Below are 18,008 nucleotides of genomic sequence, written 5' to 3' on the forward strand. Positions count from 1 at the left end.
ATCAAAGCTGATCGTAGTGTGACAAATGGCCAAAAACAACAGCTTTCAAGCCTTCAATATGAACTTCTGTGTATTTGTTCTCTATGTGAGTTCATCTTTTTCATTGTCCTCTTGAGCAAAAGTTTGAGAAGGAAGTGGAAAAAACTTTGAAGCTACTTGAGGCTTTATTGGATTACAATTTTACCTGGCTTCCAAATTAAACTTTCGACTTCTCACACCTTTTATTTGAATGCAGGAAGCAGGCGCAGATTGACCTGTGATTGAATCAACATGTAACAGTATACAGTAATGGCACCCTAACCTGATCAAACATTTTTAGACTGCATTACACACACTCTTTAAAACTGGAGAAATGCAGCGAAGGTTCACAACCTGCTGTGCCCTACAGAGAAGACAGACTTTTGGTAGTGGGGTTGCATGACTGTTTATTTTAAACGTATTCATTTTGACATCTCTGATTTGCAGTGCAGTGACACGTAGTTGCCAACAGGTGGCAACACTGCTGTATTTATCAACCTTTATTAACCTTAATCATATTTTAGATACCAACTCACATCCTTTTTCAATTAATAGGACTTCTAAGCATAGTAACCCCACATGAAAACTGCTACAGCCATCATAATGAGAGCGTTAGCATCCACCGTGTACTTCCACACTGGGTCCTCACTGATGTCAGGCAGCTTCTCTGATGCCTCAGGTGTATCTTGCTCCTGGGCCTGAGAGCCGCCACCTCCGCTGCCACAGAACCGACCGACCAGGTGACAGATACCAGACTTTTCCTCCTCTTCAGCCACTACGAGGGAGAGAGGAGTTACTACTTTCTCCGCTATTTACCTGTCTTTGTGACTGTGATCCTTTCTTTCTTACCTGCAGCACTGTTCTCCCTCATCCTCTCCTCAGCCTCTCTTCGGGCTCTTCTCCCTTTCTCCTCTTGCTCCCAATCCAAATCCTTCCTATCCTCTTTGGAACGACGCAGGCTGTACACCAGACGATGCAGCTGGAAGCAAAACAATCTTATAAGACGGAGAAACAATTTTTTTCTCTCAAATGCAGTCAAGTTTTGCTTCATCCAGTTGCAGACTAGGGTTCCCAAAATGATTTCATGTCATGGACCCTTAAAGGTAAAGTGCAGCCAAAAATGAAAATTCACCAATTATCTACTCACCCATATGCCGAGGGAGGCTCAGGTGAAGTTTTAGAGTCCTCACATCACTTGCGGAGATCCAAGGGGAGAGGGGGTAGCAACACAACTCCACCTAATGGAGGCTGACGGTGCCCCAGATTCAAACGTCCAAAAACACATAATTGAAACCACAAAATATCTCCATACTGCTCGTCCGTAGTGATCCAAGTGTCCTGAAGCCCTGACATAAAAAGTTGTTTGGAAAAACGTCATTTAAACTGTTTTTAGCCTCATTGTAGCCTGCAGCTCTAACTGCCTCTCTGTGCACCGCGCTCACATGTGTGCACTTGCGCGAGACCATGAGACGTGGGCACCGCGTTCATGTGTGTTCGTGAACACAGTGCACAGAGAGGCAGTTAGAGCTACAGGCTACAATGAGGCTAAAAACAGAGTTCAAATTACGTTTTTCCAAACAACTTTTTATGTCAGGGCTTCAGGACACTTGGATCACTATGGATGAGCAGTATGGAGATATTTTGTGGTTTCAATTATGTGTTTTTGGACGTTTGAATCTGGGGCGCCGTCAGCCTCCATTAGGTGGAGTTGTGTTGCTACCCCCTCTCCCCTTGGATCTCCGCAAGTGTTGTGAGAACTCTAAAACTTCACCTGAGCCTCCATCGGCATATGGGTGAGTAGATAATGGGTGAATTTTCATTTTTGGGTGCATTATCCCTTTAATGAATGACATTTTGCCCTGCGGATATATGGGGTCTAACTGCATCAGTGCATCTGTGTGTTAAGTAAATAAATAACTCACATGTTGATCGTCTATGGGCTGGGTGCAGTAGCTGACCATCAGCACCAGCACTGAAGTACAGAAGAAGAGTATGATTGCAAAGTGGAGGTAGTGGATCCCACACACCAAGAAAGGGCAGTTGGAGGGGAAAATACAGCTGCCAGAGCCAAACCAGAACTCAGGCAACATCCGGCACAAACCCATCACCAGGCCGCCTATCAAGCCCCAGAATGCACCCTGCAGGTGAAGGAAAATCAAATATTCTTAAGGTTTGATCCCACCAGGTGTTTCATCACAGGTTATATGATTTAATATGTCACCATCTCACCTTTTCATTGACCCTCTTAACAAACACAGCCAGGAGGAAGACTGAGGCAATGGGTGGTGCCAGATAGCTTGAGACTGACTGGATGTAATCAAACAGCTGGCCGCTCTGAGCCGCCCGCACAACTGGGATCCAACAGATACTGATGGCTACAATGAACAGAACCCAGACTCTGAAGAGGAAAAACAAAGAAAGATACCGAGAGGCTGGTAATGCATCCAGAACTATCAATATTACTTCACAGTGTCATACATTCAGGAATAGCCTTGAATAGCCTTGAATCAACTTTTTAACAGAAGTCGTTATATACTTTTAAAGTTGTGGTATTAATTCCAGTTAGCACGTGTATCCTATCTACTTATCTTAATGGCATTTCATTGGCGACACATTACATATAAGGTAACATTTGTTTACTATATCACCGTCCATTTACCTGCCCACAATAAGGAGCTCACGCTCGGCGGCCTGCGGTCTGATGCGGGTCCAGATGTCCATGGTGAACAGAGTGCTGCTGCTATTAAAGATGGAGGCCAGAGAGGACATGAGAGCAGCCAGCATCACAGCCAGCATCAGACCTCGCAAACCTGCACAGAGAGGTGGCAGGTGACGGGGAGAAGTGAGTGGGCGGGTTGATGGATGGAAGGTAAAACTTCTCCTCTTCGTCTCTATTAAAGGTAGTCATAGTTATGTGTTCTTACCATTCGGCATGACTGTCACCACCAGTTTAGGATAAGCAATGTTGGAGCAGCCCACCTCAGTCCCACACACACTCTTACACACCTCAGGGACAACACAGCCAACTTCATCTGCAGGTGGATGGAAACACATTCATACATTTGCCCTTGTCAGACATTTGCTAAACAAAAATACAACCATGGGCTTTATACATTTACGTCGAGTCAACACACCTCTACAAACACTTGCCAGTGTGATAGCTGTTCTGTTGTAAACCAAGATGTTTCTTAAATGGGATTTGAAAGGACACATTTAAGCACAGACCTGGGTAGAGGACCCTGCTGATCATGCCGGGGAACACCATGAGGAACATTGGCAGCAGTTTGAGGTAGCCGCACATGATGCAACCGGCTTTCACATGGGTTAGACTACGAGCTGCGAGGCACCGCTGGACTATCACCTACAGAGATACAAGACAGGAGAGATTATTTTCTGCTCAGAGAAGACAAAGACTAATCCCGTAACTAGTATTTCTAAAGCGCAGAGCAGGAAATCTAGTCAAAGTTTATAGTGTTCATAGATTCCATCATTTTCTGAATGAGGAGAAGCTGGGATCTTGATAAGAGTCAAATGCAAGTAAAGTAAACGTATAATAAAGAAGACAACCTGTCAGCAGCCAATGAAATAACATTCCTGTATACCTAACTGCATATTATTTGGATAAAGGGAGTAAATTAGCAGTAGCTAAGGTTATCTCACTGCAACTTGATTTTTACATGCAAATTTTTCCCCAAAAAATATACATTTCTATGGCATAATAACTTTAATATGGTAAGGTAAAAGCAGTTTAAAAGTCAGATTCTGACCTGCACTCAAATTTTAAACAGATAAGAAGTCATTTTATGCCCTTATCCTTAAATTCCCCCTTAAGATTAAGAAACTAAACCAAAGCTTTTCAGCTGACAACTGAGTGGGACATTCACCTGGTCTGTGCACCAGTACCATCCTCCCACTATAGCAATCCCAAACAGCACTCCAGGCCAGGGCAGGTCCCCTGTGGTTGGGTCCCTCAGCAGGCTGAAGGCGTCCTGTCTGGGGGTGTAGCACTGGGGGGAGATGTTGTAGCGCTGGGGATCCGTGGAGGAGAAGTTACTTGGTATAGCAGAGCTGTATTTGGCCAGCAGAGCGCTGTAGCCCCCAACTTCAGCAAAAGCTGAAGGTGAAAATGAGAAGTGTTAGACAAATTCAGATAGCAGCATGCTATGGTATAAATATATTCCTGTTTCTACAGTATTCAGTATAAAACAAGACTGTTGTATGTAAAAAATATATATGTAAGCACACTGTATATTGCATTCTTTCTACTCAGCTCCATAGTCCAGAACTCTCTTGATAGTTTCCTAACTGAAGATATGAGTCAGCTGCTGAGTCAGCACTTTTGTCTCAACGCATCACCAATTCACAAAAGGAGGTGGCTGCTTTCTTCCCCCTCCACGGCTTTCTCACCCATGCTTATCTTGCCTACCACCTCCCTTGACTTTGTCGGTAATCTACACCAGGATTAGACTGATATATATTGACCCTGTATGGAAAAATCAATAAGGTTGCAGGAGGTGGTTGTCATTGTTGTTGTGTCTGCTGAAGGTGGAGAGTATTGTGGCTCTGCAGCGTCAGCATACTGTACACCGCTGTAGTGAAATGAATGATTACTGACCCTGGTTAATCTCTTTCCTGTTGTGAAATTGCCAGGGCAGGACACAGCCACAGGCCTGGAGGGACTGACAGATGCCAAAAACGATGAACTGTGTGTAGAGTGAGTGGAAATAAGATTAAACGACGCTGTGCGGCTTGTACTTACAGAAGCCGGTGAGGACGAAGGCCCCAGCGATGATGACAATAGTCTGAACGGTGTCAGTGTACATCAGTGCAGCCAGGCCACCTGTTAACACACACACACACACACACACACACACACACACACACACACACACCTTTAAAATACATACACTAAGAGAAATATTGCAAATTTAAATATTTTTATGGCACTTCCATAAAGTTGGGGACTTGCATGGGATATGTTTAAAACAGAATGGCTGACACTGGAGCAGTAGGTGGCTATATATCCTAATTTTTTGGCCTTAATAGGGGTCAAGCTCCAAAAACACTGCATTCCTGCATTTCCCATAATGCAACAAATAGGTAACAGTCCCTTTCCTACAAATGGGAAGGTACAAATGAGCGGCAGTAGCGCAGTCCATAAGGACTTGGGTTGGGAACCGGAGGGTCACGAGCTCAAGTCCCCATCTGTACCAAATATGGAGCGTGGACTGGTAGCTGGAGAGGTACCAGCTCACCTCCTGGGCACTGCCGAGGTGCCCTTGAGCAAGGAATCATCCCATATGGATATATTGCTTGGTAAGTGACCACTGGTTGTACACTACTTTTCACAATGTATTGTGGGGCACTTTGAGCCCACTATGTAGGGTGTAATAATTTCCACTACACATTCAAACAGCACTACAAAATGGCGAACTCACTAAATAGTGGACCATACAGTGAGCAGTGAGTGATTTTGGTCACAGCCATTGTCCTTTAATAAGCCGGAAAAGAAATCAGTTTACTTGATCCAATTAGCACTATCCTCATTATGGATGAACGGATCCTCGGACCACTTTCAGGACAGACATACCTGTAACAGTGTACAAGGCTGTTATTAGCAGGAGGGTGATGACGGCCACGTAGATGTTCCACCCTAATGCCTGCTGGATAAACACAGCCCCTGAAAACATATCGACCTGGAGAGACACAGAGAGACAGGGATTGAAGGAATGAAGACAGAAACACACACTGTATGTTGTGTGTTCTCAGACAGGATGACTCACTGAGATCTTGGTGAAAATGTAGAGGAACAGAGAAATGACGGAGAGGTAGAGGCTGATCCTGGTCCCTCCGAACCTTTTCTTTAGGTACTGGGGCATGGTGATCACCTAACAGTGAAATTTCACACAATATAGGAAATAAGAGGAGTCATCTCATCAGTGGACACTTGTTAACATGTAGACTCTCACAGTGGATGTGTGCTGAAATGATAATACCGCCTGAACTACTTACCCCAGCTGTGAGGTAGACAGGTACAAACAACCAGCCCAGCAGCAGCACAATGAACAGAGCCTGACCCAGTAGATACACGACACACAGTAACATATGACATGTTACACCACACAATTCTGGGAGTTAAACTACAGAGTTGTACAAACTGTGAGTATATAATGTGACTTACATTCCACTCAAAGCCTCCCACAGCGATGCCACTGGCTGCCCCAGTGCCCGCCAAGCCCACAAAGTGACCACTACCAATGTTGCTGGCAAACAGAGACGCACCAACCTGAGAGAGAACACAGAAAATCACTGAAGAAAGCAAATCAAAACCAAACAAATTAAAGAGCAACATCATACAGCATGAAGACTATGAGCAGGAATGTACAAAACAAACATGAGATCATAGTGAAGTATATTGAGCCAACAAAATCTTTACAAGAGATTAAAATTCAAGCCATACATCGCCATTTTTCTGAAAGGAACCACAATAGTTTGTTGCTCATTAAGATCCAAAAGTATTTGAGTTGTTGGACAAACTTTACCTTGACTTCCTTCCTTCTATACGAAGACATGAAGAACTTTAAAATACACCTAATCCATACATTTCCTTTAATTTATTTTTTTTAAATATATGCACTGAGAAGGACATTTTACAGTGTAGAAATAGACATGTGCCCTCTGGTGGACAAACTATGAAATGATAATAAGGTTTCTGAATGACCTCAGGCATATGTGGTGTTTTTTCTCCACATCGTCTTATTATTGTCCAGGGGCGTAAATACAGACAGTGCAGGCAGGGCAGTTGCACTGGGGCCCATGGGGTGAGGGGGCCCATAGAGAGAGAGTGGGCCCCCCAGCTATATGTTAGGCAGAACACGGGCTTGTGAGTAATTTAGAGCGCCATAGAAATGTATATATTTTTGTACAGTTGCCAGTAGCAATCTATAACAAAATATGTTATAAAATATATGCTTACTCTACATAAACTATAAATAAGGTAGAAAAATATTCAGTTAAAAAATAATCCCTTATTTTCTTAGGTATTTTTGTCCTATACATAGATGCATTAATGATTTCCGGGTGGATATGTATGCCGGTGCTGTAAATGTAAAGTCTCTATTTGATCATGTGACGATAAGATTATACAGTAGCTATTTTAGGCGGATAGGCAGCGTGGCGTTGCGGTGGTTGCCATTGTCGCCTCACAGCAAGAGGATTCCTGTTCCTGTTCCTGTTTCGAACCCTGGGGAGTTTGCATGTTCTCCAGATACTCCAGCTTCCTCCCACCATCCAAAGACATGCAGGTTAACTGGTGACTCTAAATTGCCCATAAGTGTGAATGTGAGTGGTTGTCTGTCTCTATGCGTCAGCTCTGTGATAGTCTGTACCCCTGGACAGGTCATGAGACTATCACAGTCAAGTCTTTGGGTGGTGGGAGGAAGCCAGAGTACCCGGAGAACATGCTAACTCTGCACAGAAGGGTTCCCCACCCCAGGGTTTGAACCCCCCCACCCCGGCCAAGGTGCCCAATGTCAGCTGGGATAAGCTCCTGCCCCCGTGACCCCTAACAGGATAAGTGGTTACCGAAAATGAATGAATAGTTTAGGCACATTACAAGTAACTACCTTACACCAACATATGTACTAATCAGCTAATATTGGGCTATTTATCAGCTCTCCACTGAACTCACCGGCCACCAGGTCATGGTGCGCCCTGCCAGAAAATATCCTCCGACTGTCCCACGACTGGTCCGAAACATGGCCTAAAACAGACAGGACAGTTCTGTTATCCTCACAAACCAAATGCAGTGCTACTTGTGTCTCCTTATACATGTGATGTACATATTTTGTGGTGATACACATTATACACATTATTTTATTGAGCCACTATAATGTCTTGATAATTAGATTGTTTCAGACTAACACAGGTACACTCACCCAAATGCCGACACTGATAACCATGACGAAATATCCAACAATGACGGTGATGTCTGCTGGGTTGTTGATGATCACTTTGTCTGACGAGGGATTCTCCATTGCTCCACTTATAAAACTTTGTTCAGCCTGATGCTTTAGGTTCCTATACTGCAGCGTGACTTTTAATAAAGGCTAAAAAAAAAATCACCTTCATTTGCAAAACTCTTTACCACTGACACCAATATGACAAAATCACTAAAAGAAAATCAATACTGTATCTGTAGAGGAGCAATGCATCGGCAGTAGATTTGTAGTGGTCAGTCCAAGTGAGAACTTTGGCCATGTGACAATGGGCAGTGTCAGCAGTTTATTAATTAGAGTAATTATTAACACCAAACCATGAAAAACAGGGTTTCAGTCATGTAGTTCCACTGGGTTTTAACACTTTACATGCAGAAATGAAGACTTGTATCTATCGTCGGCCTCTTTTATGCCCCAACATCTTCTGTATGTGCCCCACAGTACAAATGTTGATCTTCATCAAAAGTTCCTGTTGTAAAAAAAAAGTGGAATAAAACTCTTAAGCAAACAGTCCTTTAATCGTTTGACAGCACTGCTTTCATCAAAACATCCATTTGCCTTTGAGTTAACAAATCAGATTGTACAAATGAGGGCAGCTTCACTTCTCTGAATGGACACACAGCGTGTGGGTGCGGATGTGTGCAAAGAGCCTGTGTTGAACAGATTTACGCTTCAGCATAGAAAACATGCACACAATCACCTTTCACATGTACAAGCTGTAAGCACACGGAGAGAAAGGAAATCATTTGATGTTTCGAGGTGACATTTCAGAGCATGATTTCGGAAATAAAAAAATACAATGTGACAATGATTTTTTTTCTTCTAAAAACACAAACTGAAACTCACGTCTCTCAACCAACTCAACTAAAAATAATCTGTTGTGTGTATGACTAGTGAACCGACTATTGTAATGAACATTATCACAATGTTATATTCAAGCTGTGTCACACTTTGCTAGAAATAACTTGACTGTGCTGTTCAATATCTGCTGTTAGCTGGGAACTGATGAAACTCCACTACTCTGTTCTTGAGGGAGTCGTTGTAACATTCTGGAAAGCTCTACATGGGAGGGTGAATTGAGAAATGTATTTCTGATCCAGTATAACCCAGTGAGGAGCGGAGTTATGAGACAAATCTAACCACAGTCTGATTTGAGTCTTATTTGTAGGGGAGACACATGACTTTGGCCTCAACGGTCTGGTTTTACAATAAAATTATGTGAGAAAGCTTCTCCTTTTCTCACCAAATTCGTACTTTTAACTAGTTCTAGTTGTTACGTTTCAGGCTGCCATTGATTTGCTGCTTCAGTAAACTTAAATGAATCCACTTTGAGTCCTGCACAGAGTCATACTTTGTCTTATCCCAGTTCTAAGACTTGAAAAAGAAATCCTATTTTGCCATTAGACACAAATCCTATATGTAGTCACAGTCCTATTAATCAATGTTAGCCAACCTAAAGTTACGTCTGAAAACTAATTTCTGGCCCCCAGTAGTTCCAAAACTAATATCCCTGCTCCTCCTGCATCCTTTAGCATTCGAAACCTAGAGGTGGGAATGTCCCAGCACCAAGATTTATCCATATACTTTCTGGCCCTGTTGCTAGTTGCAATCTGACGTCAACACTAATAGATTTCTGCCATGTTCAGACACAGCTCGCAGTGTTTTTCCTACACACATACCTCCTGCAGAAGAATCTAAATCGATCAATGTGAATAAATAAGAGAGGAAAATAAAAGAAAAAAGGATAAAATAAAACACAGCGGCTTACAGCAAAACAGTGTGCTTACATTTGTAGGCAAACTTTCTGACATTTCATGAAAATCAAAATTCAGGAATTCGGTTTTTTAAAAACCCTCAGTCATTTTCACATTCCCACAACACGCCTGCTCCTGTTTGACAGGTCTGACTAAACTCATAGTGCCATCCTGCAGGATGCCTTGGCTCTGCAGTCAGAGCAAAAAGTCTCAAAACAACAACAAAAATCTTTTGAAATACATTTCAATAAATTAGATGCAGTGCTAATGTGTTCAGGAAATCCAAAGCCTCCATGCCAAACACACTCACGAGTCCTGTGGCTGGAGCAGTTGAAACAAAAATGACATTTTGACACGGTTGCTGAATCAAGTAAAAATGACTTTTCACCTGGCTTGAAGGTTTTGGAAAGGTGCGATAGTCTAGACACAAGAATGCTGTGGGACACCCTTACACATTTACCTTCTGTCACTGTAATCATATCATGCTCGCTGAAAAGGACAGCTCAAGTTTTCTTTGCAGCTGAAGCTCATGAACATCTACCAACATTTCTTTAAACCACACATTGCTGTATATATTAATCTCCAATTCTTTTTTTTTTTTTTGCACACTGTCCAGCCCATTCTGCACATTTAACCCACTGCTATGTTCCACTTGTTTGAGGCAGGACCTTTATGAGAGCAATTAAAAACACTGAACACGAGCACGGTTTCTGCTGGGAGTTGAGAATCACCAGAGGCCGATATGATATTACTGCAATTTCAAATGTGTTGTTATATACTGCGTATTGCAATAAAATAGTGTGCAATAAATGGTGATTCATTACCTTTTATCAACTGCAAACTACACTCATCAGCTACTTTATTAGGTACACCTTGATAGTACCAGGTTGGACCCCTTTTGCTTTCAGGACTGCCTCAATTCTTCGTGGCAGAGATTTGACAAGATACTGGAAACATTCCTCAGAGATTTGGGTCCATATTGACATGATGACATCACACAGTTGCTGCAAATTTGTCGGCTGCACATCCACGATGTTAATCTCCCGTTCCACCACATCCCAAAGGTGCTCTATTGGACTGAGATCTGGTGACTGTGGAGGCCATTGGAGTACAGTGAACTCATTGTCATGTTCAAGAAACCAGTTTGAGATGATTTGAGCTTTGTGACATGGTGCGTTATCCTGCTGGAAGTGGCCATCAGAAGATGGGTACACTGTGGTCATAAAGGGATGGACACGGTCAGCAACAATACTCAGGTAGGCTGTGGTGTTTAAACCATGCTCAGTTGTGTGCCATGTAATGATATGATATTGCCTCACAAAAATATTGCATTACTATGCTGTGTCATTTTTTCCCCATACCCCTAGTTCCTACTTAGTGAAGAGACACTGGGTGCTTCTAAAAGTCAAGGTGCTTCCTTGGTAGGACAGATCCTTCCAAGTCAGGTCCTACAGAGGCTAGGCAAGTCTCCTTCCTAGCATTTGGTGAACACACATTGGAACAGGCTAGGGAGCGCCCAGGTGTGCATCACTGAAAAGGCGCTGCTTCATTTCAGTAAATTGTGCACAAGCAATTGTGGATACTTCATCCCTGCTGAGGATACACACATGAATCCTTGAAAATTCTCTGAAGGAAGGACTTGATCCTCGGTAGAATTTGAAGGACCCTTCACACTGGAGCAGTCCCTCTGCAGGATTTCATAATATAGCCTCCTTTAAATGCAGCCATTTAAGGATCCTTCCTTCACTTTGAGAAGCACCAACTATCTGCTGTGTTTAACACACAGGCTGCCATATTTGGGATCAGTTGGAGGGATCTGACTGCCTGCGTGAAGACACCAGTAAACAGAGCTTTGCAGGAGTTCAACACTGGACAGTGTTTTGAGATGGAAGATGTGGGTCTGATGTTGTGAGAGATTAAACTCAACAAATGAGCTATTGATGTGCTGTACAAACCAGCATAGGGTGTCTACAGTTCTGAGGATGTGACTGATGTCCTACACTGAGATGGGAGATCAATAAAGGGCTTGTTTGTGCATGTGTGTGTGTATTTTGGGCCAGTGTGGTAATGTGTAAAAATAACAACACCGTGGAAAAAAAAAGATTTTCCCCTCTGGGATCAATAAAGCATGTCTTCTTCTTTTTCAAGACATGAGTCAAAAACAGAACAGGCATTCGCCTCTTCACTGGTTTATGAGTTAATAATTAAACTTTCAGTTCATTTTAAAACGCAGACTTGTAATTCACAAACTGTGCTGCTGCTGTGTTTGGTCATAAATGTGCCAAAACACATCTTTAGTTTCCATTTTGTCAGTCGATTAAAAACAAGGAACCGATGGTATGAGTAAAAACTGTCAACGTGCAAGAAGGTTGATGAAAAATGTGTGTTTCCTATGATATGTTTCCAGTCATGGTTATTTGTATAACCCTGAACTGCAGTTTCAAAGAGCTCTGCAGGCCCACGCTAGAGAAGAAACAAGATGCAAACAAAGTGGAACATAGCATGATCAGTGTTATGTGCTGGCGTCCTTGTGTCTAAACTAAACACTGCTGAAAAATTCACAGCATTGAAACGGTATCCAAACAGCTTTAAAAATGGCGCCAGCAAAAAGCTGAAAGTAATTTTACACTTTAAGAAAATGAAAAGGCCCTTCTTTGTCTCTCAAAGGACTGCTGTTCTGACAAATAGTGGATTAGGTTACATTCAGGTGCTTGTTGCCTGACTTCTAATCAGTTTCTGGCTCCACATGATTCCTGCCTGTACATTTATTATCCATACTACATTTCATGAGATCTGTCTGCATCCGGTCTGTTGTAGGTCTACTCTGTGGCTGCACTCAGATTGTATAAAATGGTCTCTTCCTTGTGACTTCATCTTAACACCAATATTTCATGAGGTCAAGGGGAGCTAATTCAAACTCAGCCTGGAGCTCATCTCTGGGTCACATTAACGGCTGCCTCCACTTCAGTCGTACTGGTCCCTAATTGAGCTAGTCAGCAGCCTTCTTGCAGTTTTCTTTGGCTAGTCTCAGTCTGGACAGGATGTGTTTCTTCGGGAACTTTAAAGTGGTACACCCAAACTGGCTCACCCCTCCAGTGTCTCCAGGAAGTTTCTCCCGTCTCTGGACCCAGCTGCGCCAGCCAGGCTTCCAACAGTACACACTGTCATAGAACCGTGAGCCATTTTCCCCACCCAGCACATAAATCCTGCGTTTCCACCTCGCCACACCCCCCGCTGCGATCCGCCGCGGCAGCCCAGGAAATACCACAGGGCTTGGGGCTCGGTCGCTTCCTCCACCTGCACCACCCCGCTGCTCCGCGGTGACCATCACCCCTCCCCCAGTCACCTCCCTCTCTACTCCAGACCCCCTGCCCTCTCTGAAAAACAGCACACGCCCAGTGGCGTCTAAAGTCTCCAGATTGGTGTAGTTTCCATCCAGGAACTTGGTGGTATCCCTCATGTATCCCCCGATGGCACAGACTCCTCCTCGCACTGCTACTCCTCCGGCGAGACAAGTGGCGCCGGAGTCCAGAGCCACACGGGTCCAGCAGTCTGTAAGGGTGTGATAAATAAGCACCCCCGAGTGAACCACAGCCCGGTTCTGTTCAAGTGTGGTTCCACCCAGAAGGTAAAGCCGTCCACGTAACGCTGCGCAGGCGAAGGCGCGCAGAGGGAGCGGTAACCGAGGTCCCGCAGTCCACTGAAGTGTAGTCAGCTCCAGGGTCTCACTGGAGTCCAGCAGAGCTGAGCGGTTACTACCACCCAGGGCAAAGAGTGACTCTCCACAGCCCAGAAGGCCGAGCATAGCCCGTGGCTGGACCATAGAAGGCCGCTCTACCCAGCGGTCTAACACTGCATCATATTCATGCACAGCTGCAGACACAGAACCTGTCCGCAAGATCCCACCCGCTACAAACAGCCGGTCTCCTACAGCCGTACAGCCGGGACTGACCAGAGAACCCAGCGCTGCTAACTTCTCCCACTTCCCTGTCCGAGGGTCAAAGCAGTCCACTGTGTAGTCTCTTGCAGCTAAATTCTCATCTTCCCGAGGCGTCAGGTCCACACAGACAATCTTTTTCTCAAACATGCCCTCCCGTGGTCTCAGAGGCCCCCCGAGGCCCTCACCAGCCGCAGCCGGCCCCAACTCCTGGCACAGTCTTCGGCTCTCTTCCTGAGACAGCAGCCCCGGCCGCAGGTGGTGGAGCAGCGCCGGCATGTGGACGTAGCGATCCAAAGGTTGGTGCTCTGCCCAGCGGCGCGCTGCGTCGTAAACCTCCGCTTCGGAGTCCACCCCCAGACGGTCAGAGCTCAGGAGGCTGCCTAAGGTGCCGTGGTCAAGCAGGAGGAAGTCTTTCTGCCGTGCCACCCGGGGAAAGTGCTGGGCTACGAGCCGCAGGGAGGCGCGCAGCAGCAGCTGATCATGGTGAGAGCGAGCTAGAGAGTACATCCCCAGGCAGTTATCCACTGAGAGGTGCTCGAATAGAAACCTGGAGGGATAAATGGAGAGAAACTAACTGTCAACTAAAACCTGATGTCAAAGTAATTACATAGTCATCTGATTTGTAAAATCTAATGAATAAAACTGCAAACTTAATTATCTGTCACTTTTTTACAGCAGATGTACCTTGAGCACAGGTCTTGAAGGGGCATGACCTGGAGCCGGTTGGCGGCCACAAACAGATCCTCAGCTGTGTCCAGAGAGAGCCCCGCCTCACCGGTGTACACAAACTGGATGACAGTCTCCATGACAGACGGCGTCACCTCCTCCAGTCGGATCTCGGTGAGGCGGGACTCTACCAGAGGGCTGGTGAACATAGCCCTAAAGTACGGGCTCACGGCTGCTAAGAGGACTCTGAGGATGAAAGATAGAATATTATTTGGAGGATATATTCATACCATCAGAGGAAGACACTTCTACATTTTACAGTGCTTAGTAGTTCTTAGTTTTTGTCTACTCTGTCGAACCAAGGTGTTTGGTATTTATCACCTCTTTGATATCAAACACAGGCAGCAAACAGCTTTCTACTACACAGAGCTGGCCTGTATAATTGTAACTTCATTGTCAATCGATGTTATAATGGATGGGGAAATTATTATCAATCCGTCACTCAATTGGAAAAGAAGGATGCAGTAAAAATATCAAATATTTGTTGATTCTATCTTTTAAAATTATCCAAAACAAAACACTGATTGATTTAAAAAAACATCCATGAATTTAGAGATAGAAAAAAATGTATTAGCTGCAGCCCTGGCTGAAATGCTTCTAGTTCTTGAACAAAACTTTGTGAGTGGGTTTTTTCCATTTCCGCCAACAATCGTACCTGTGACACATGAACTTCTTTCCCTCAACAAGCAGAGTGACATCACACAGCTGCTGAGCATCCAGGAGCTGCTTCAGTCCTGAAACACAGCAAAAAGAGGAAGGAGAAACAGAGAGGAGGGGGAGAATGGAAGGAGGGATGAGTAACAGCAGAAGACAGAGCAGCAGAAGGACCCCTCTGAAGGTTCGCTTCAGGTCCACTTCACCTGTGCCTTGTGAACACAAAGCGCTCCAGGTTCGCTTTGCTCTTTACCATTGTATTTAACCCTGTAGATCACTTTCTATTTCACAGGGACACTTGAAAAAACAGACAAAACCACGTTGGCCTTTAACACTTGCAAGGATGTAGGATGAGGAGTGGTTTGGTCCATGGAAAATACTGAACGTCTCCAGATGTGTAAAGTAGAATACATGAAATGGCGACAGTCTACAGCACAGAAACACTACTGTTCTCCTCCTATATTAAATTAATCCGAAAGCGAGGGGCTTTATAATCACACTGTGTGCCACGTCAAAGTAAAATCAAAACTATATCAATATATTTTATATATAGTGTGAACAGAAAGAGGACTGAGGCCCCATCAGAGCTGAAACTGACCAGAACGAGAACTGAGACCTCTTTCAAATGAACTGACAATGTGAACACAAAAAGAACTGAGTTCCTTTTCTGTTGGTCTACTTTTTGGTGCACTTTAAGGACACATTCACACTGGTGCTCTTTGGTACACTTTGGTACACTTTAAACAAACCCTGGTCCACTTCCTAAGGTTGTTTGGTTCATTTGGAGTGGTGTGAACGCTCATTTGAACTCTGGTGCGGACCAAACGAGCAAACTGGGGGTCTCGGTTCACTTGCAAGTGAACCCTGGTGCGGTTTGCTTTCAGTGGGAAGTGCAAACGGACTATCCAGCGAACCAAAGAGAGGAAGTGAACCAAAGAGAGGAAGATATGTAGAGTGCCGTGCATTTTGGGTAGAAAAAAAAAACCAGCGCAAACCAGGAGAAGTGGAGGTAAAAAAAAAAGAAAAAGTTGGAAAATGTCTCGTGGGCAGACGTGGAGTAGTGAGGAGGTGCAGCGCTTATTGATATATGGTCAGAGGACTATATATCACAGTTGCTTGTGGCCAATCAATGAGCCGGGGTTTTCTTCTTTCTCATGCTTTTTTTTTTCATCCTGGTCAGTGGTCGTTTCGGGCAATCCCGCCTCCAAACAAGCAGCTGTTGTAACTGTGTGACGTTGTCCAGGCGGTAAAAAAGTAGTGTGAAAGTGAACTGATCCAAATGAATTAGTGTTTTTCTTTTCTTTTATATCAGACAAGATAAGGTTTCTTTTAACCTTGACATGTTTCGTCGGGTGTCTTCCGTCTTCTTCAGAAGTGTCACCAGACGTTGTCCAGGTGGTTTTGTCCGTTTCAAAAAGTGCAGTGAAAGTGAACCGAACCAAATTAAGGTGTGAAATTTTTCAGCATTTTGGACTTCTTTTTTTTTGGACTTTCCTGGTGTGAATGCGCCCTAAGAGGACTGAGTTTGGTTTGTTTAAAAAGGCCCAAGACAAAGGGCTAGTTTCCAAATTCCCACTGACACCCTCTCTAGCCTCGTAATTTCCTCTGTCTCACCATGTGTGATGTAGTCTCCCAACGGTGTGGTGCTGTCATCAGGGAAGTCCTCCTCCTCTGAGTCGCTGTCTGACAGAGGCTCTCCTCCTCCTCCGTCCCCATCCTGCCACGGCTGGGGACGCCAGGTGACTGTGCCCCCCCGCACAGCATTCATCTGGAGCACAGTAAATATCCAAACACTCATGTGTAAGCTAGAGAAATGTGCACAGGAAAGCTTTTACACTTTAATCTCTATGCATGTAGGGCCTATCTGTGGCAGACAGGCCTATGTAGACAGAGGCCTATGACAGATATGACACAGATAGCAGCTGTGGAAGAAGTGTTGCTTGTTAGATAAGGTTCACAATACAGATTATGTTGAGTAAACATTGTGTGCTATAGATTTGCCCCTGCAATATGTTTACATTTCCATGTTATGAGATGTCTTAATAAAATACAGGGTGCACCACATAACAAACACAAACCAGACTGTTGTTGTTGCATCAGTTAACCGGTTAGATATTGATTTTCCAGCTGACATGAACGCACCTTTGCTCTTCTTCTCGTTTCCACCGTGAAGGCTGTCTGGGTCTCACTTTCAACAGGAATTGGTGAGGCAGTTTGGGGCAGGCTAGCAGTACCCGAGTACCCGGCTGTTACCACAAGCTCCGGGAGGCTTTCCTCGCTCTCATCTGGGTGTCCTGGTCCTCCGGGCTCGGCTGAAAGGCTCGTCCCGGCCTGTGGAGAAGACGCGTCAGGCTACTCGCTGCTCATCCAGCCCCGTGCACAACATCACTACTAACGGACCAAACTAGCTTACAAAGGAACAATTCCCCCGCTGTGAGAAAGCCTCTCGTCGCGACACATATCAGTCCACCATTGTATTGTTCACACGCGTGCAGCTCGGTGGTGTTGCTGTGGGGGATACTGGAGTTTTGGGAGCCTGTGGGGCAGAAATTTAGGACTGAGTTCAGGTTCAGTCGGCCGCACTTGTCACGTCTGAACCGGATTACCGCAACGTTAAACTTCCGCCCATCTGATTGGTTGACCTTTGGCTCGTGACGACGGTTTGGAGCTGAGGCGTTTTCTGTCACAAAAAATAAGAATAAATTAAATAAAATATCTCTTGCCACATTTTTTTGATTATGTGACAACATTTGTGTAAAAATGCTTATACATAAATAATAATAATAATAATAATAATAATAAAAATACGTTTTATAGTAATGTTACTTCCAATATAAACTTCCGTATTCATGCTGCATTCAAGACACATAGGACGTTTTACAGCCGTCATAAGACAAGATAAGATACACCTTTATTGAT

The 18,008-nt window shown here is 44.4% G+C and overlaps 2 protein-coding genes across 2 annotated transcripts; both read right to left on the bottom strand.

The window, feature by feature from the left end:
* Positions 1-408: 408 nt before the first annotated feature.
* On the bottom strand, positions 409-8,374 carry slc5a2 (solute carrier family 5 member 2). Its single transcript, XM_033630288.2, has 15 exons — positions 7,956-8,374; positions 7,709-7,780; positions 6,200-6,304; positions 6,031-6,090; positions 5,802-5,906; positions 5,609-5,714; positions 4,778-4,858; positions 3,903-4,132; positions 3,244-3,379; positions 2,943-3,050; positions 2,678-2,828; positions 2,248-2,416; positions 1,941-2,156; positions 868-997; positions 409-793 (listed from the first exon to the last, which is right to left on the bottom strand). Exons 1-15 carry the CDS (start codon positions 8,052-8,054, stop codon positions 579-581), a joined length of 1,983 nt encoding a protein of 660 aa, XP_033486179.1. The 5' UTR covers positions 8,055-8,374; the 3' UTR covers positions 409-578.
* A 140-nt stretch (positions 8,375-8,514) lies between these two features.
* On the bottom strand, positions 8,515-17,718 carry LOC117259397 (kelch repeat and BTB domain-containing protein 8). The gene is made up of 5 exons (XM_033630712.2): positions 17,232-17,718; positions 16,704-16,857; positions 15,091-15,169; positions 14,394-14,621; positions 8,515-14,256 (listed from the first exon to the last, which is right to left on the bottom strand). Exons 2-5 carry the CDS (start codon positions 16,855-16,857, stop codon positions 12,759-12,761), a joined length of 1,959 nt encoding a protein of 652 aa, XP_033486603.1. The 5' UTR covers positions 17,232-17,718; the 3' UTR covers positions 8,515-12,758.
* Between the last annotated feature and the right edge of the window lie 290 nt (positions 17,719-18,008).

This window comes from Epinephelus lanceolatus, chromosome 4 (assembly GCF_041903045.1).
Source record: "Epinephelus lanceolatus isolate andai-2023 chromosome 4, ASM4190304v1, whole genome shotgun sequence".
Taxonomy (NCBI): domain Eukaryota; kingdom Metazoa; phylum Chordata; class Actinopteri; order Perciformes; family Serranidae; genus Epinephelus; species Epinephelus lanceolatus.